We start from the raw sequence: 21,159 nt of genomic DNA on the forward strand, positions 1-21,159 counted from the left end.
TTCAGTTGTATAAACTGGCAATTCTTGCATCTTGGTATCATTCCCTGCTGCTGCCAAATACTGAAATGTCAGTCTGCTCAGGTTGCCCTTATAATGGACAAAGTCACTAGTGTTTGGTTTGGTTTGGTTGGTTTGGTTTCTCATACCTATATCTATATCTATATCTATATCTATATCTATATCTATATCTATATCTATATCTATACCTATAGCTATAGCTATAGCTATAGCTATAGATCTATCCATATATATATATATATATATATATATCACTCAGCTACAATGAAGTAATGAAAGAGAGGATTTTTTCTGTCACCATGTGCTTTAAAATCCCTCACTTGCCTGAAGCATGCACTTCTCTTTGTAAACTGAAGGTTCAGTAAAGCTGTGAGGTCACGGCCATGGCCATGTCTGGAACATGGTGCTGTGGCAGGAACCTTAACGACCTTAACACTACTGGAATAACATGAAATCTCTATTTCATTCAGATCAAAGGAAATGTGGGTTAGAATTAGTACTTTTTTAATTCGATGACCTATCTCGTTGTGTCATGTGGCATTACGTGAGTGATCTCTTGCTGACTTGAAAATTATCTTCTTCAAAATTTTAAGCCATTTCTTGCTACTGTTCTTGCTGTCCATTAAAATAGGCTTTAGGAAATATTCAAGTACTTAGGACTATAGTGAACTGACACTAACCAAGTGACTAATTATCCTTTCTCTTTGGTTTGATTTTTGTTTTCCATGAAGTTAAAAAAAAGCACGGGAGCCGATGTTTCTGAACGGACTATGATGGCGTTTGCCCACACAACCAGATGGCAGGGTGGGCAGGTTGGTTTGTTTATTAATTTGTTCAGTAACGATTATACGAGCATCCACTGTGGCTACATGCATGACTTGGTGGCTAAGAGCATGCCCTGCTCTTGCAGAAAAGCCCAATTCAGTTTCCAGCACTCACAGCAGACAAGCTGACAGCTGTCTGCATTTCCAGCTCCTGGGGTCCAATGCCTCTGGCCTCAGAGGTTACCTGTCCTCATGTGAAGGTGCACACACGCACTCACACACTCAAAATATCTTTAAAGGTAAATATGAACTAGGAGCTGAGGCGATAAAACTCAGGTATTTTCAGGTGGCTTCCTTTTGTCAGAAGCCACGCCCATCTTTAGGGGGCTTTGTTGAAGGCTGACACTGGTCAGGAAGCCTTTTGGAAGGGAGGCTGAGAGGTTGGTTGGGAGGCATTCTACATGATGATGCAGTGCATTATAATTTCATTTCACTCTCCACTTTTCATTGCTTAAATTTCTTAACCTACAGAATTGCCAACTAATGATGCCCATTTAGAAACTCTAGAGGAGACTCAAGGATTCATCTAGAAATGACATGTAAATTAAATTGTCATTGTCTGATAGAAGCAATTCAAAAAATGTGAATTAAGGAATCTAATTACAATATACTTTTACTACACATTCCTACCAAGCGCCTGGGCCTGGGCATGGAGAAAGATCTAAGCATTAGACACCAAAGTTTTCTTCTCTAAACAAAGTAGCTAATGAATGAAGTAGTAAAGAATGGTGACTGTGGGACTGGAGAGATGGCTCAGTGGTTAAGAGCACTGACTGCTTTTCAGAGGTACTGAGTTCAATTCCCAGCAACCACATGGTGGCTCACAACCATCTGTAATGAGATCTGATGCCCTATTCTGGTGTCTGAAGACAGCTACAGTGTACTTATATATAATAAATAAATCTTTAAGAAAAAAGAAAAGAATGGCGACTGTGAATCCCCATGGATTTGCATCTGAAGTTTGGTGTATACTGAACGTGAACCTAAGGACAAGAGCATAGAGTGTGTAGTGATTCTACCATCATGCAATGTAACGGATGCTGGGAAGTGCCTAGGCCGGAGTCATGTATTCAGTACAAGATCTGGCACTGGCAAACATTTTAAAAGGGTATTCATATGGTGCCTTGATCCTGTGTGCTGTTCTAACAAGCTGATGAGTGAACGGTGGAGTCAGGGGAATTCCCACTCCCATGCACTCAGGCCGTGTTTGTCAGATCTACCTCTTGCCCTGTTCACTTATCATTTCCCTGTTGCTGTGCCCCTGCAAGCATGCATGTGAAATATGTATTATTATTTCAGTTCTATCAGGTTCTCTCGATCCTGCAAAGAGATGCAATTAGACTAGACATTAAGTGTCCCTGCTTAGCTTGTGGGGTCAGCACAGAGGTATATGTTGGGAAAGCCCTATAATTATGTGCCTGTGTGCATCTTCATTGCAAGAAGAACCACTACTGTCACATGGAGGGCTTCTTGGGGACCTTATACCTTTATGGCCTCTGACTAAGTTTCCCTCTGGTGTTTTGACTTGAAGGGCTCCTAGAGAAAGAAGGTCATTAGGTCAAGATTTGATACCCCTCAGGAAGTAGAAAGAACTGGTATGATGTGAGGTGAGGTGCTGGAAAAGTTGAAGTTAAATAGGGGTGCAGGACTGATCTGGTGGTGACAGGGTATGATAATGGGAATGTGGATGGATTGGGAAGGTGGGGTGATTGGGTCTCATTTAAGGAAACCACTGCAGTTAGCAGTTGAGGAAAAAGAGTATGTCCCCACATGCTGCTGCTGGTGGTGTGGGCCCACTGGAGAGAACGTTTCCACTTGGCTCTAGAGACCAGAGAATCCTTGAAAGAATTCCTGTAATAATTACTGATTATTCTTAGAAAAAGTTGGGGAGACCCTGAAATGTGGCAGCTTGTTTGGGGGGATAAAAAGGGAGAAAACAAGGCAAGGGAAACACTGTTGGCGTTTCCCTTTGCCCACAATTGATTATATTGATCAGACAGCATCCAGAGCCGGAAACAGTCATGAAAAGAAATTCAAAATGAGCTTCACTACATGAGTGAAGCTACATACTGCTGGCCGCTCTCAGTCTCATGTCCTCCCACCCGTCCAGAAGCCCCTTCACATTCTGAATCAGGAGGCTGCTGAACTAGGCATCTGGCAGCTGTGGGACTTAGGTGGTTTTAAATATTACTTTAACTACATTTTATAAATAATGAAAGTCATTTTAAAATACATTACAATAAATAAAATATAAGAGTATATAGAAGGAACCATAACTAGCCAGGTACAAATCAGTGCATTCTCTTTTACATCAATTATTTCGATCCATAAATAAAGATCAGATTTCAATTGTACTTTAAGTTCTCTTGTCAGCCATGCCTCTGGCAATGGTGCCAGCTTGCTCACAGCTGTGAATGCAAAGGCAGTGACATCTTCCTTTCTGAATCCTCCCCGTAGAGTATAATATTCCGAACACTGAGATTCTTAGTACTATGCACATCATAAATATTTTCTTCTCTTGAAAGCTACCTGAGAGTCTTTAAGGAAAAAAAATATTTCTACCAAGTCAGCGCACCTCTCAAGTGGAATATTTACTGCACTTCAGGCCTCTGCAAAGTGACAGGGTCACAAAGACAGATGTGACACATTCTGTACCTCAAGGATTTCAGAATGAAGCAAGGCAGGCAGGCTTGTGAGGATATTAGTGCCTTCCCCAGGTCATTGCCATGTAGAGTTTTCCCAGGGCTGGGCAGGTGGGGGATGAGGAGGGTAGTGATGGAGATGAGGCCCGTGCCGTGCATTCAGAGAGAGAATGGCCCAAACAGTGGGATGCATGAGAAAGTATGGAAGCACATATGTCAAGTGGGCCCCAGCAGTTCTGTATAGCGGTTATATCTAGGTATGGGTGTGGACTCAATGCCAGGAACTGTTCTAAATTCTTCATATTATCAATGAGTGCGACATACTCCAGAGGAAGCACTGCCCTCTGCGGGCTGATACGTCAGCTCTGTATAACTGAAGCATGACATCTTTTCAGTAGATGAGTATGGTCCCCTCAACAATGGGAAGAGTTAAAGTAGCCTGTCTCTGGGGCTGTAGTTCATAGCAGGGCCATTGGTGCGCATATTGTCCTAGGCTTAACCCTCAGTACTGCCACAAAACATAAACGCAAAGGCATGCTGATTGCTTCCTGGGATCACTGTATCTTTTGGTCTAGCTTACAGTTACTTTTACAGGATGTCTCTCAACTCTCCATTGCATATTTGTTTGCTTTTGATGAAAAACCAACCCCATCCTCTGCCTGCTAGAGCTCAGAGATCTCCTTGTCTCAAGCTGTGGGCATGTGATGTGGTGGAGGCTCTGGCCCACCCACTTCTTCCCCCTTTCCCTTTCCTGTTGTCCCTCACTCAACCAAGGAAGTTCTGGAGACTGTCTCAAGAGCATCTCTTACTGTCTGAGAAAATCCTGCTTAAATTGTTCTGTTCTGTTTTTTATTTTTGTTTGTTTTTGTTGTTGCTGCTGTTGTTGTTTCCAGTAGAAACTGGTGAACTCATTTTTGAAACCAGGGACTTCCAATAGAGGAAACAAACTGCAAGAATGACAAACTGAAAGGCAGGATGACTGTGTGGCAGGACACACGAGGTCATGGGAGAGGAACAAGGACATGAGGCAGGAGAGGGGGACTCTGAGCTTCCTGAAAACAGATTAAAAGCCTTACAGATTGTAGGCACCCAGAATATACTTCAAATATCCTTATTCATGAACTATGATGGCTTATAAACTTAATTATATATAAAATAAGAAGAGCTTTGTAACAAAAACTTGATTCTTTAAGTTATACTGCTGGATAAGAGGCCTGCAAATCCGGATGGTGGTACTGCTCCTCCTCGTCACCTTCCTCCTCCTCTCTGCCCTACCTCCTTTGGGTATTGACAGAAGTATAGAACATATCTTTACTTTGGAAACCGGGACAGCACATTTCCAAGGTAGTCTATTGTGTGTAGGCAAGCAAGAAAGTCAGTTTGCGGCCTCGTGGGTGAAGAGAGTGTGGAAGAGAAAGTTTTTTAATGATGTGTTGCTCTATTTTCTTGCGCTATTCCTAAGCGAAGTCTGAATTTGCATAGCTTTGCCCCAACGTATAAAGTGCATTTACTACATCAAGTTTTGACTGAAATACATTTCCATCAACAAAATGAAAGTGATTAGGGTAGAGTTTTGTCTTTCTCATTGGCTGAATGTGTCTTGCTTCCCCCAAGGCTTTTAACACTCGCCAGCTTTAGGTGACATTGGATAATTGCAACTGAGGTGTTAGGATCATCACATTGTCCATTTAGCCATGCCTACACTTGAAATATTTGAAAATAAAGTACAGCTTAAAGGGGCAGAGTAAGTGAAAGAAAAGCTAATATTTACAACCCGGTTGCAGCAGTTATTGGGGAGGGAGCACGTCACGTGAGTACAGGACTTTTATGAGCTGAGGCAGAGCCTGGACACTAAACATTATCTTGATTCATCTGAGTATTGGGTGTAAGCAGTTTTCATAAATATAATGATATGGAAAAACCGGTAGAAACTTAGCTGAAACCAGATGGAGAAAAGGAATCCGATTATAAATTGAAATGATGAACACGAGTATGCCTGTCTTTGTCTTACATTTAAATATATATGTTGTTTCTCCTTCTGTGTTTGGCACTTTTGAAAGTGCTGTTTGACTGTGGGAAAGGAGTGAGCATTAAAGGAGGTTAAGGAATTGCCTTGCTGAACTTCTGAACTTTGATAGCTCTCGAGGATGCAAAGCGGGCGGTACTTGAACATCTGTGTGTGAGCATCACAAGAGCAGTGGTGCTGGCTGTCAATAAAGATTGTCAGAGCAGGTGAGGCCCTGACTTAGAAATAATGGAGGTTTTACCTTTTGATACCTGGACCAGGCAGTCTAACTTATTCAGATCTTCTAAAACAGAATTCAGGTGTCTCCCTAGCCTCACTTTGAGCTCACAGAAGTGTTTTGACAAACGGCATTATATTTATTTAGGACAATTTTTAAATATTTACCTATGCAAACAACAGAAACGCACCCTAGCTAAACTGACCCAAAACCTTGCCCAGTAATGTATGTAAAGACTGCATATTTAAGGATTTCGCTTTTTAAATGCCCTTTGTCTTCTCAAACGTAATCTAGATTCCTGGGAAATATTAATAATGAGCCCTAATTGTGCTTATTATTAGCAGTGAGAGAAAAGACGAGGTCAATAAAACAAAATTTAAAAAAAAAGAAAACCAGGAGGGAACCGTGGTAAAGACTCAGCTTCAGTTTTCAGACTAGTCTGCCTACTGTAAGTTCCTAAAATTCCATAGAAATGAATATGGTAAGAGAATAGAGAGGCAGAGTCAAAGGAGGGGACAGTCTGGGGTCCAAGAAAAGCATCCAGAAAACACTGATTTAAGTTACTCTTGTGTGTGTGTTTGCTCAGTTGAGCAAACCTTATTGTATCACGCAGCCCCCCTATGTGCTCCACAAACACATTTTATACTCAGAATGAATCCGAGAAGTCTCCCAGCCCTTTGACAGATGAGGAAAATGACAGCTGAGCTGTTCTGTCTGCTCCCTAGTAAATCAGCTATGGCACTTAAGCTGGAGCTCTACGTTGTCCAAGACCAGCACCACATCCCACCACTATACACTGGCCTTTCCTCATAGGACGACTACTGCTTAGTGTCAACTAGATTAGATTTAGTGTTTCCTAGGAAACGCACCTCCAGAAACACCTAAAGACATCACCAAAGAGGTGTGTCTCCTAGGTGGTTCTAAATCCGATCAAGTTGACAATGAAGGGGGTAGTCATCATAATAGGTATGGCTAATGTGTTTGCTTTCAACCACAAATCTAAATTTTAGAAGGCGATGGTATTAACTAGTCATGACTTCATCTTGAACAAGTCATGATCCTTTCCCCCTTGAATGTGTTCATGTATAAAACCAAAAGAAGAATGTCCAGAAACCAACCAGGTATGCTGGCTCACACCTTGAACTGCAGCACTGTGGAGACAGAGGCAGGGGGACCTCTGAGACTTGCAGGCCACCTGGGTCTACAAAGAGAGTTCCAGGACATCCAGAACTATACAAAGAAACCATGTAGCTAATTAATTAATTAATTAATTAAAAAACAAGCCAAAAAAATCACCCAAGGATGTAGTGAATATACATCTAGTTACTTGTGAAATATCTTGAGGTCAAGAAAATCATCCAGAACACATTTATTTAAATGTGTATTTGTTTGTGTGTTTGTTCAGCCAATGTTTCTAAGATATGGCTGCATATCTTTGTTAGTGGCTTTGAAAAGTAGTAAAATCCATATGACAGCTACAGCTTAGTGGGTAAGCATGGTCTAGCTGGATCAGCATTCCTGAGGTATTCACCATTACAACCAAAGAGTCTGAAAGGGAGACTCCTGCTAGACAGTATTCTTAGGCACCTATGTGTTTTCTGTCAACATCAGATATTTGTATCAAAGCCTCTCATGTTCTGCTTATACCTGTTGCTCCGACTTTGGGGTAGGGCCCAGAAATGTGTGTTTCCTCAAGGCCTTGGATGTTTGTGATCCATGTTAGAGTTTACATGTTACAATAGAATAAATGAGAAAAAATATAACTTAGATGACTAATAATTTAGCACTTAAAAACATTTTCTTAATGTCTAGATACATGGATATAAAATACAATCGTATGCATGCGGGTAGGAAAGGCTTTGCCTGTTGAGTTGCTGACAGTGAAACACTTAGAGATGGGTTCAGGGAGTCAACGGAGAGGGAGTCAACAGAGACGTGCAAGGCACTGCCGGCAGCAGGAAGAACGTACTAGGTAGGGCTTGTGGAACAAGGCCTGACTACTGAAGTGCATGTTAATTCCAAGTGTGTGCATAGCAAATGCAGTTTGTTTTTACTTTAGCAAGATATTTTTGTTCTAAAAAGTAAAAACAAATATTCTGAAATTATGCCCAGAATTTTAATCTGAAAATTTACATTATGTTTATGTATGAGCACCAGGCACATAGCCTCCCGTTCAAATCTTTACTGGATAAATGTTGCTCTTACTCTCATTCTAAAATTCATGTGTGATTTCGGAAGAAACTTGTGGCCGGCTTTTCAGAATGCAAATCTTCTTTTAAAATACACTAGAGGTTTTGAAACATAACTCAGTTGTAGTTCACGTTTTTTAGTCAAATTGTTAAAAATATGGGGATGGGGGAGACTGGAACAACAAGACCATGGATCCCCCTCCATCTATATGTCACAGAGAAATGACTGTCAATAAAGAAACTTGCTATAACTTTCATCTTAGAAATGAGAAACCGAACCATAAAACTGTTTTTGCAATTATAGCCAACCAGACAAACACAGTGGGAATTTAGGTAGCCTTTTTTCCGACTTCTTTTCCTCAGCAAGAGTGAGATGCCTAACTTAGCAGCACTTCGTAGGGAATCGTGTACTGTCCTGCATGGAATCAGCGACTTGTACAAACTGAACTCTCCAGCAATAGTCTGGTGCTGACACGGTGATGACCCTTGAAGAGAAGGTTGCCCTCCGGGTGCCCGGCCCCGCCCCTCGCCGGCAGCCTGTGAGCGCGTGCTGTAGTTAGCACCAGTGGTAACGAAATGTAAACACCTTTACTTTCCAGCTGCTGCTAATTGGTTTGGGAATATTTGTGTAAGTGTTGATTTTTAAAGCTAAAAATAGTGCGGTGCTGTTTAAACCCGATGCATTCGGGCTGTCATTAATGCTCCCACGATCCTGAAAGTGTTGCTAAAAATGTTAACTCTTTTTAAAATGTAGTAATTAAGCTTGTCTTTTTGTGAGGGCCACATGCATGTTACATGATGTGGTAGAAGCTGTAACGGATGTACTTTAGAGTAGCCAGGCACGGTCGCTGGGAAGGAAAGGGTTGTAATGTAGGAAAAACAGACAGGCTTTACAATAGCACCCCACTTTACATTCCCTTGCAGTTCGTCTTCAACCCCAATTTTAATATAGCAGTAAAAATAGAAGTTGCAATGATTTTATTTTAAAAATTAAATATACACCCTCCAGAGCATTCTGCTTCTATTTCTAGAGGCAAGTTTTGGGATTTTTAAATCACATAATTAATATTTCTCCACTATGGTTAAGAACTATGGAGGCTGTGTAACAACCATTATGATGAGCCTTTACTTCTCCATAATTTAGTTATTTTTGTCCCTCTTCTCCCAAATATAAAAGTCAAGATTTTACAGATTTTTTTTCTCCAAGTTATTTAAGTAAGCTATAAGGGGGAAATTTTTCATTTTTAGATAGGTGTGAGTTCGTGACTCTTCATCACGTAACGTATTAAAGGAAAAACTGGTGTGCCTTAGTCATTTGTGTGAAAAATTTTGAAGTTTGAGGGTAAAATGATTCTGCGTAACCTGGTCAGAGACAGCTGCTTTTGCCCTAAGGTTTGAGGCACTGCAATGCCAGAGTCAATTTGGAGTCGGCTTTGTGTCTTTGTGGACTGCCTCCAGCATCTGCCTTCCTGCCTCATCCCCAGAGAGTACTAAAGGGTTTTGTTATTGCAATATACAGAAGTGATTTTGGCAAGTGACAACCACTGCCTGTTAGCTAAGATGATATAATATAGTCTCTTCCTCTTTATGATAGTTGTAGCAAGGCAAAAGGTTTTTGGTGCTACTTTTCAAACAGTGGGACTACTGTCTAAGACATAAAGCCTGTGGATGTGCACTTATTTCTTGCAAATGACACCATCATTTGAGCAAAGATTGTAGCTTACACAATGGGAAAAAATTGTTACCTGTTATGTAACTGACATAGCATTAGTATCTATAACATGCAAAAAAAGAAGAAAAACCTGAAAATCATAAAAACAAATAACCCAATTTAAAAGGAGTGCAGAGAATTCTCAATGAAACACAAATGTTTGAGGAACACTTAAAAGCCATTCAACAATCTTAGCTGTCAGGAAAATGAAAGGTTGAAAACACTTGGAGATTTCATCTTACCCGGTCACAGTGGCTGAGAACAACAAGGTAAATGACATCTCATGATTGGGAAACATGGAGAAGGAAGGACATTGATTCATTATTACTGGGAATGTGAACTTGTACAGTCACTATGATATTCGGTAGGGGAGTTCCTCAAAAACCTTAAAACTAGTTCCAACACGAGATCCTGATACATATAATCAACTCTCAAAGATGTACCAAAGGACTTCACACACATTTAGAGATCCTTGCTGGGCCATATCATTGTTGTTCATTGTAAGAGCCGTAAATTAGAACCGTTCTAGATGCATATCAGCAGAAATACTGAAAACGTGGTGCATTTATAACCAGGAATGTCATTCAGGTGTCAGTCAGGATGATGCCGAGTAACAGGTCATCCTGGATGCAGTTTCCAGGGCCAGAAAGACAAACATGGTCTCTCTTAGTTGTGAATCTTATCTTTTAAGCTTTAGATAGGTGTTTCATTGGGATTTATGTTATGTTTAATTATTTGTGAGTATGAATGTGGGAACGTATGTGCATGAACACATTTGTACATAATTCTAGAAGCGTGTATCAGATCCCAGGAACTCGAATTACAGGCAGTTGTAAGTCATCAGACGCTAGTGCTGGGAATTTGCCTCGGGCCCGCTACAAACATAGTAGACATTCATAGTTGCCAAGCGTGTCTCCAGCAAAGTTTGTAGTTGTTGACATTATTGTCAAAATGTAGTCAGCTCAGAATCTCCCTTGATCAGATTATCACACTCCAAGTGGCTCTGTACTAATTTCAAATTGTTATTAACATTTTCAAATATATAGCACATCAAGTATACTGTTGACATAAATAAAACCTTTGTCATTAACTACAACTAGGCAGAAAACTCCTTCACTCCTAATAAGTTAGAGCCAGGAAGTATGTTTGTTTCCTGCTGTAGTTAGGGCTCCATAACAAACTTCCACACGGAAAAGGGAGGTCCAACAGTACAGAACTAAAACCCTATACTAAATACTCCTTTTTGTTGGCACTGTGATGTAGAGATCAATTGTGTTCTTCATCAAATACTCGGTGTAGGTGGAAGTTGACAGATATACTGGATCTGAAGTTGCTGTAGACACATAAGAGGTTCAGAATTTAGAGCCTGCATGGAAAAAGAGAACAATTCTGAAAGAAACTGACATTGTGATTTCAAAATTTAACACAAATCTAAGGTGGGCAGAACTGTAGGGCTGCCACAAGGACTGTAATAGGTAAATGAACAGAATTGGAAAATCAGACTCGTAATGAGCGACTCGATCCTTACCTGCAGCTGTTCCACCCTCCTGCAGCGCCAGGGGGACGGGCACCTCAGCTGCATGATTGTAGTTTCAGCCCTGCACACATCTGACCTCCAACTTCACATCTCAGAAAATAGAAGAAAGCATGCGATATTTATATTTAATCCATAACATTTTGTGGTAATTTAAAAAACAAAGACAGTAGACTCTGACTGTCTTTAAGATACATACACAAGCCTCCCTGTTATATAATCAGATAAAAAGTCAAGGATTTGGACATAAATATGCTTATCAAGTATGTTGACACAAATGACCATCACAGGTTCAATAATTGTTACATCTGTCTCGGTATTTTGTTTTTAACTTGCTTGATCTTGCCTCATTGGTTCTGTTTGATCTTGCTTCTTTTAGCCTTTCCTAAGGATAGTATGAACATTAAAACTTTCAGATATTGTTCTTTTACAGGTGCTTTCCAGTCAACTATTAAGGATTCTTGACCTTATAGGTTGTCCTTCATTTCATTTGTCCATGTGGAGACCAGAAAATTGAATTAAGGAAAATATCTCTTACAAAACATGTGCACAAGTTAGGATGTTGCGATCCATTTAAAATAAAACAAAATTTAAAAAGTCAGTTTAGGGAGCTATAGGAGTGGCTTAGAGATTAAAAGCATTTTTTTTTCTCTTGCAGAAGACCTAGGTTTGACTGCCAGCACCCACTTGGTGGCTCACAGTCTACTGTACCTCTAGTTCCCAGGAAGCCAATGCCTTCTTTTGATATCTATAAGCACCAGATACTGACACAGAAGCCAAACACTCACACAAAAAATTAAGATGAATAAATTTAATAAATGCTAAAAATAAACCAGGAAAGCTGGTCATGGTAGCAGTGAATACCTTTAATTTCAACATTCCGGAAGCAGAAATGGATCTCTAGTTTTGAGACCAGCCTGGTCTTTAAGAGCAAGTTCCAGGACAGCCAGGCAACAAACTTTTTTTTTTCTTACATTTCACTGTGCTGTAGAAGTACCCGCATGTAGAGATCCTTTCTCATTACTTAGGACTGGAGACTTCTTTTAGTGTTTTGTTTATGGTTTTTTGGTTTGTTTGTTTTTTTTTTTTGACAAAATGTGGTTAAAACATGATACTCAAACCTAAGAATGAGTAGCAGCAAGTTGAGCAATATATCCCTAGCACTTAACATACTGTCTTGTACAAATGGCCCATTTGAGCGTTTCAGAAACCCAAGAGGAGAGGAGGGCACAGGGAAAGCACTGAGGACATTAACAGCTGTTTCCAGTCTCAGAAGAAATGGGAGCAAACTGTATTCAAAGCCATGCTGTTTCCTTCCTCAGTTGAAACATTTTGTTCAAAGCTTCAATTCTTTATGTGCAGCGCCCACAACCTGTGACTTTTCTTCATTCCAGGATTCTGCCCAGAACTTGGAAAACAGAGACGTTATGAATGGTGAACAGACAGGGCTACTTATGCTGCACAAAACGAAGAATGAACTGAGGTATTTCTTTATAAAGATAGGATGTTCTTTTTTATTTAAATTTGGCTCATTTTATTGAATGAACTTTAGTTGTTCTAATTTTGTAGGAGACACTTAGGAAAGTAGAACTGTGTAATAAAGTACATTTCGATTCAATTACTTACTCCTTTCTTCCATTTTCTACATAAGATATGAGAACTTTACTGATAACCATATATGTGCAAATATAATAGAGGCTTCTAATACTCTTCTGCTCAGGATTTTGTTCATTTCTTTTTTCACTTTTATTTCTTATGCATTCTTTTATGCCACTGTCCCCTTTTACTCCCCTCCTTCTATCCTCTCCCAAGTCACCTTCTTACAATTTCCTATATGCCCCTCATCAAATTGATAGATTTATCCTCTTCAATAATTGTTGCTATGTGCACCCATGAGTCCGCGCGCGCGCGCACACACACACACACACACACATACACACACACACATACATACACACAAATATATGTATCTATCTATATGCACAAATATATGAACACAAAAGGCCAAGTCATTTTTTTCCTGTCCAGGTTATGGTTTCAAAGGTAACTGCTCTGTAATGAAGAGTCATTGAAGGCTCACGTCCCTTGGAGAAGCCAATTCTGCCTCTATCAGCAGTCAAAGACTGCCAGTAGTTCCTTATCCACCATGCTGTGGTTGTATGCACTGGGTTCAGCTCCCCACAATTGGTTAATCTCTCCATTGTATCTAGTTGTAGCTCTCTACAACTCTGTTTACTGTCCAGAAACTCTTCTTCGATGAGGGAGTGGTAGCCACAATTATTTGTGAGCATAAGAATATGATCTAGAGTGCAATAGGATTGTGCTGGTCTAGCAAAGTAGCTGGTGAATTCTCGTCTAAGTTCCATGATCTCACTACTCCTGAGAATTTGGCTAGGCTTCTAGTGGCAGGCCTGATTTCCCTCCTGGGCACCCAGGATTTTTAAATAGCTTTTTCTTGCCTTTGCCCTGCAGTTAGTTTACAGAGCCCTTCAGAGTTCTTTGTGTTTGAGTGTTTTGCTTTGCCTCTAGCTATGGGTACTTCTGTAGCTTGTGCTTATACAATCCTACAGTATTTCACTTGGTGCTTGGGAAACGGATTTGCTTCATCATTCAGGATTGTTCCTATCATTAAGGAGAATGTCATGTTATGTGACGTCAACTATTCCTCTCCTTAGTACTGATCTCTAATGTCACAGCCATTGGAACTGCCGGAATACAAACCATATCTCTACTCATCCAACTCTGCTTGATGGATGGGTTCCTAGTCTACAGAATGGAAACAATAGAGTTGGGCTACAGTTCAGTCAGAAGACTGTTTGCCCAACACGTATGAAGCCCTGAGTTCCGTATAAGCCAGGAATGGTAGCTCACACCTACAGTTCCAGTAGTTCCCATGAGAGATGGGGCCGGGATCAAACAGCATTATCCTCCACTACACAGCTGAGTTCAAGGCCAGGCTGCAGTACATGAATATGTAACTCAAAGAATTAAGATACAACCTGATCAGAGTGTTGGTATTAGGATTTTTGTATTACTGCTTTTCATGTCTGTATGTGATAATATATATAAAGTACTTAGAACAGTGCGTGGGGCAGAGTGAGCCTTGTATTTGATGCTGTTGCTGCTGTTATTATTGTCACCATTTTCTGTGGCGGGTTTATTATCCCTATACAAAATACTTGGGATCAGAAGTCTTTCGGATTTTAGTTTGGTTTTGTTCGTTTGGTTTTGTTTTGTTTGTTGTTGTTTAAAATTTTGCATTATTTAGGTAGAGAGTACTGGTTGTGTATGCCAAATCAAAATAAAGAAAGGAAAGAAGAAGGAAAAAGAAAGAAGAGAAAAGAAAACAAAGACAAACAAAAGCCCTAAGACCCTGCAAAACCCAAATTCCTTGAAACATTATGTCAGTGTTCAAAAAGTTTCATATTTTAGAGCAGTTTGAGCTTGGAGACTTTTAGATTGGATGGGATCACCTTGTAGAGTTTCATTGTTATTATTTTCAAAAAGTCATTTCAATTTAGCATAAAACATAAATGTGCATTTCTTCAGTGGTCAATCTAGCAATAGAAACTCCTGCTGGAGCTGCCCTCACTCGCTCACAGTATCCCTTGATTAGGTCTATTTACTAATAGGTGCAGTCAGTTTCCAGGAGACCAGCTACTTTCCTCTGCAAGGGGGACCACTCCTTATCAAGTAACCATGGAGACTCTATTCAGGTTTATGATTTTCAGCCATGTGACCATAATTATCGTTCATTAGGAATTTTTATTAATGACTTTTTTGGGGGGTGATTTATTCAGCTTACTTCCACACTGCTGTTCATCAACAAAGGAAGTCAGGACTGGAACTCAAGCAGGTCGGGAAGCAGGAGCTGATGCAAAGGCCATGGAGGAATGTTGCTTACTTGATTGCTTCCCCTGGCTTGCTCAGCTTGCTTTCTTATAGAACCCAGGACTACCAGACCAAGGATGGCACCAACCACAATGGGCCCTCCTACCCTTGATCACTAATTGAGAAAATGCCTTACAGCTGGATCTCCTGGAGGCATTTCCTCAAGGGAGGCTCCTTTCTCTGTGATAACTCCAGCTTGTGTCAAGTTGACACACAGAACCAGCCAGTACAGTTGGTGACTATGTTTCTCTGTTGGTAGTGTGAAGAATGCCTTCCTGTACCAAAGGTGCTAGCATGCACCCACCACATTTTCTTACAGAGTTTCTTGGCAGATGATCTTAACTGTATCTGTCATGGCCTATACTGAATATTTAATTTCCCCTTCCCCCCATCTTAAAAAAAATTGAGACAGAGTTCACTCTATGTATCATATCCTTGCCTTGAACATGAGATCTTCCTGAGTGTTAGGATTATAGACATGTGCTAACACCTTTGGTCTTATTTCTAAACAAGTCTAATATATGCTCAAGAAGATGGTTGGATAGAGTGGCTAAGACAGAGTCTTATAAAAGAGCCAATATTGGAAGTTTCTGGAAATGAAAGTTTACTGATTATTCACTAAGGATGTGATTTTTAGATGTCACTTAAACCTCTGGATACCCAATTTCTCTGAAGTCTATGTCAGAGGTTAATGTGAGAACACAATAGATACCTAAAGGGATGGATGGGGAATATGCCATCCCACCCTCCTCTTCTTCTCTTCTCTTCTTCCTCTTCCTCCTCCTCTTCCTCTTCTTCTTTTTTTTTAATTTAAATTTTTTCCATCTTTATTAACTTGGGTATTTCTTATTTACATTTCAATTGTTATTCCCTTTCCTGGTTTCCAGGCCAATATCCCCCTAACCCCTTCTCCTCCCCTTCTATATGGGTGTTTCCCTCCCCATCCTCCCCCCATTGCCGCCCTTCCCCCATAGACTAGTTCACTGGGGGTTCAGTCTTAGCAGGACCCAGGGCTTCCCCTTCCACTGGTGCTCTTACTAGGCTATTCATTGCTACCTATGAGGTCAGAGTCCAGGGTCAGTCCATGTATGGTCTTTGGGTAGTGGCTTAGTCCCTGGAAGCTCTGGTTGGTTGGCATTGTTGTTCATAAGGGGTCTCGAGCCCCTTCAAGCTCTTCCAGTCCTTTCTCTGATTCCTTCAACGGGGTCCTATTTTCAGTTCAGTGGTTTGCTGCTGGCATTCGCCTCTGTATTTGCTGTATTCTGGCTGTGTCTCTCAGGAGAGATCTACATCAGGCTCCTGTCGGCCTGCACTTCTTTGCTTCATCCATCTTGTCTAATTGGGTGGCTGTATATGTATGGGCCACATGTGGGGCAGGCTCTGAATGGGCGTTCCTTCTGCCTCTGTTCTAAACTTTGCCTCCCTATTCCCTGCCAAGGGTATTCTTATTCCCCTTTTAAAGGAGTGAAGCATTCGCATTTTGGTCATCCTTCTTGAGTTTCATGTGTTCTGTGCATCTAAGGTAATTCAAGCATTTGGGCTAATATCCACTTATCAATGAGTGCATACCATGTGTGTTTTTCAGTGATTGGGTTACCTCACTCAGGATGATATTTTCCAGTTCCATCCATTTGCCTATGAATTTCATAAAGTCATTGTTTTTGATAGCTGAGTAGTATTCCATGTGTAGATGTTAAAATTTTTAATATTATCTTCAGCAAGCATTTCCCACCATGCTGCATGGATACCCATCATAAGGTATATAATGGTTTGCTTTGTGTTGTTTTATTTTATTCTATTTTTAGTTTCAAGAGAAAACTCATTCAGCTTTTTCTGGTTATAGGTACTGAAAGAAATACCAAGTAATTGAGAGAAGTATCATGAATGGTTTTGTAAAATACATATCCATTATGTGATTTTTGAAAATAGCCCTTTTGTGTGTCTCATTGTTGACTTTAGTAGGTTAAGAAACTACTATTCAGAACAACTAGCAACTAGACACGCAATCCATGTCTGGTCTACCGCTCTGGCCTGTAAGTCCTCTTATTTGAGCATTGCTTATGTGTACCACAAAGGGAAAATGTGGTGACAGGCATAGCTGGACTCTGTGCAGAGAAAACTCAGAATGGATAGTGTGAGTACAAAGTCCCAGAGCCTGCAGACTGTGTTGTCAGAGGACCAGAATGCCTCAGTGAATGGGTGGGGCCTGCAGAGCATTTCCTCATCTGGGCCTCAGTGTTGACTGCATTGCTCCTGTGTGGGCACTGAGCCCAAATCACAGCTGCTATGAGGTCACGAGTGTGATCTCCATGCCTTGTCTAGAAGCTGGCATTCCACAGCCCCCTCTCCATCACCAGCATTTCTTTCTGCCCCACCCCCAATTCTAGAGTATTCCCTGAGGCTGGATTGAGAAAAGTTATTGGTGTAGATGTCAAGTGTATGACTGACTACTCAGTATCCTATTGTTATATATCTATCATTAACTGCCTCCCACTGGGGGCAGCGCAGTGTTCGGGGAGAGATGCTTATCTGATGGAGGTTGAGAGCAGCCTTAAATAAGAAGCTATTGGGAAGTGTTAGCTTCAGAGAAAAGAGACTCTATTTTTAGGGTGTGCCACTGGCTCTGGTAAATGGCTGCACAACTATACACATATAAACAACAGCAATTAGACTCCGAGCATTATTAGAAAAGGACAAACAGACATGAAGTAGGGAGAAGAAAAAGTTGATGGGGATGGGGTAAGTTTGATCATATTATATTATATTAATGTATGATATTCTAGAGAATAAAATATTTTTAAAATACTCAGAGAAGAATATAAGTAGGACAATCTTTGTAGTATGGCATGTTCAGCTCCTGGGAGAAGTGTACAGATTATACTTGTTTAGGTGGTAAAAGTAATTGGAAAGACAAAGTTAGAAGCAGCTTCCAGTGGATTGATGTGGTCAGCCTCCGCATGTGGGAATAAGTCCTGACAGGCCATAAAGCTTGGCAGAAGAGTACAACTTTGGGCTCATTTCCTTACAAGTAGCACAGAAGCTAGGTGAACCTGTAGCATCCATGTCAAAATGACTTAGCTCTGGTCCATGCCACTGTCATAGCTTCAGGCTCTGTCATCTCTCAGCTACGCCACTGCAGTAACTCACCATTCCCCTTTCCTAGGTGAGCCCCATCTTAGTCTCTAATTAAGTCTATGTATAAGGACTGAGTAAAATGTTATAAACTGCATTACTTAGCATTTCTTTCAAAATTTTCTTTTTGAATTAGATAAGGTCTAGGTTTGAACACTGGCTTTTCACCTCGCTACCTGTGCATTATTGGACTAATTACTGAACATCTTTAAAATATTTCCTTCATATGGAAAATGACTTTTATGATCACATAGATTCTGTGAAGATTAATTAAGGTACATTACAGGCAGCTGACTTAGTACATTGTTAAATGAAAAGCTGAATAATTACTAATTGCTATTTTAAGTCACATAGTCATTATTACACATAGTATAGTTCATTGTAACTCTGTGTTATCCCAAACAAGACTGAGTCAAATCATTTCTAGCACCTAATACAGGTCTTGGAATGGAAGAGAAGCATATCTGTTGAGTGACTGACTTACTGAAGAAAAAAAATTGCTCAATGATTTATGAGTATAGCTGCAAATTTGAAAGTTGGTAAAAAGATGTTTTCTAACTAGTCTTATAATATGTATGTCCTGTGACTAATCAGTCCTCTCATCTTGATCATGAAATACAATGAACTACAGGACTCCATTTTGGTAGTTTTTTTTAATATGGTCTAATTTTTTTGTTTTATTCTTATTTATTTTTATTGAACATTTTATTTACATTTCATATGTTATCCCCTTTCTCGCAAACCCCCATCCACTCCCCCTCGCTCTGCTTCTATGAGGGTACTCCCCAACTCACTTCCAACTCACTGTCCTGGCATTCCCTTATACTGGGCATCCAACTTTCACAGAATCAAGGTCTTCCCTGTCCTTTGATGCCAGATAAGACACATCCTCTGCTACATATGCAGCTGGAGCCATGTGTATTCTTTGGCTGGTGATTTAGTCCTTGGGAGCTCTGGGGGGGGTGGGCATGGGAGGGTGGTTGATATTGTTGTTCTTCAGCTCCTTCAGTCTTTCCTCTAATTCCTCCATTGGGGTCCCCTTGCTCAATCCAACTGTTGGCTGCAAGCATCAGAATCTGTATTTGTGCTGGAGAGATAGCTCAGTGGTTAAGAGCACTGACTGCTCTTCCAGAGGTCCTGAGTTCAATTCCCAGCAACCACATGGTGGCTCACAACCATCTGTAATGAGATCTGATTGACCTCTTCTGGTGTGTCTGAAGATAATTGCAGTATACTCAGATAAATAAAAAATAAAAAAAAGAATCTGTATTTGTCAGTCTATGTGAGAGCCTCTCAGGAGACAGCTATATCAGGCCCCTGTCAGCAAGTACTTCTTGGCATCAGCAATAGTGTCTGGCTTTGGTGTCTGCATATGGAATGTCTCTCCAGGCAGGTGGTGTCTGTCTCCAGGACCGGCCTAAGCACCCATGTACATGGCTGCCAGAGCTTAGAACCCCTTATCCCGACCCCATCACCTGCTGTGGAACTTTTCTAGTCCATCGCCTTAACCACTCGGCCACGACTACGGAACTTTTCTCAAGAAGCTGTACGTGGGCACTAAATACCCTAGTGCTCCCCAGAAGCTGCTGAACTAGAATCACCCTAACATCCCTACACGTGAATCAAACTGAATGCTGAAGGACTGAGAGCACATCCTACCCAATCCAAACTAGCCAAGTAAGGTTAACAGCAAAATCAGAAACAGATTCCCATTCATCAAACGTGAGCTAGAAACTTATATCAAAAGATACAACCAACAATTGACCTTAGGCACCAAGTTCTATCACACGAACATAATCAGCATGAAAATTCAACATGTCCCCAAAGACCATCAGTCATGTAGGAATGGTCCCAAAGGAAAACAACTATACTGATCTCAAGACACAGAATTTAAAATATTTATTTGTATTTATGTATATGTTCATGCATCTGTGTTTGTATGTAGAAGAACATTTACTAAAAAGCAAAGGAAAGAGATGCCTATAGAGGAAGAAGAGGCATGAACACCCAGTATACAGGATCAGAAGTAGGGAAAGCTCATACCATAGTATAGTTAAAACAAGAATTAAAGAGAACTATGACAACAAAAGTAACAACAACAAGGGGCTTAGGAAGTTTCAAGAGAAAAGTCACAAAGCATTTATAACACAAACCTGTTAGAACAATAGTCCTCTACCTTTCTAATGCTGGGACTCTCTAATACAGTTCCTCATCTTGTGATAACCCTCAACCATAAAAATATTTCTATTGCTACTTCATAACTGTGATTGTTTTTTTTGACTATTGTAAGTCACAATGTAAATATCTGATGTGTGGGATATCTGATATGCAACCCCTACGAAAGAGTCTGTCAACCTCCAAAGTGGTCCTGACCCATAGTTGAAAGCTGCTGCTTTAGAATGGTAGCTGACTTCTCAAGCAAAATGTCAATAGCCCGAAGAGCCTGGAGGGACGTACAAGTCCTAAATGACTATAGACACTAGAACAACAATTCCTGGTCAAACTATCTGCCACAGTTGAAGGAGAAAGACACCTTTCTGTGATATAATGAGATGGAAGGAATTACCGTCCACCAAACCAGCATTATTGGGACGAATTCTGTGAACTGAGGAGAGAAATAAGCACAGTTCAAAAGTCTACAAGAAGAAAAGAGGCCAGCGTTACAGAGCAGAGCTGAGGTAACTACCCACAAAGCAGTAAAGTTACTTCAGTCAGTGCATACCTGCTAGAACTTTAAATATTAATTCCTCACACCCCTCTCAAAGCTCATAGGTTAGCAGAGCACATTAACAAACAGTATCCATCTTTTTGTTGGACAAACACATTTACTTTCAAGGATAGACAATCTTAGAATGAAAGAATGCATTCTAGGTCGGCAGAACCAGCAAACAAGAAAGCATGTATCCTGATAGTGACAATGTAGACCAAACCAAAACTAATCACCAGAGCTAAAGTTCATTTCATTCCAATCAAGT

The 21,159-nt window shown here is 40.5% G+C and overlaps 1 protein-coding gene across 1 annotated transcript in view; it reads left to right on the top strand.

The window, feature by feature from the left end:
• The window catches only part of Pard3b (par-3 family cell polarity regulator beta), a 1,028,371-nt gene that overhangs the window by 506,876 nt on the left and 500,336 nt on the right, over positions 1–21,159 (top strand). Inside the window, 1 exon segment of the mRNA NM_001191808.3 lies at positions 12,556–12,644. Within this exon segment, the coding sequence (NP_001178737.1) occupies positions 12,556–12,644 (89 nt within the window).

This window comes from Rattus norvegicus, chromosome 9 (assembly GCF_021556685.1).
Source record: "Rattus norvegicus strain SHRSP/BbbUtx chromosome 9, alternate assembly SHRSP_T2T, whole genome shotgun sequence".
NCBI classification, from domain to species: Eukaryota; Metazoa; Chordata; class Mammalia; order Rodentia; family Muridae; genus Rattus; species Rattus norvegicus.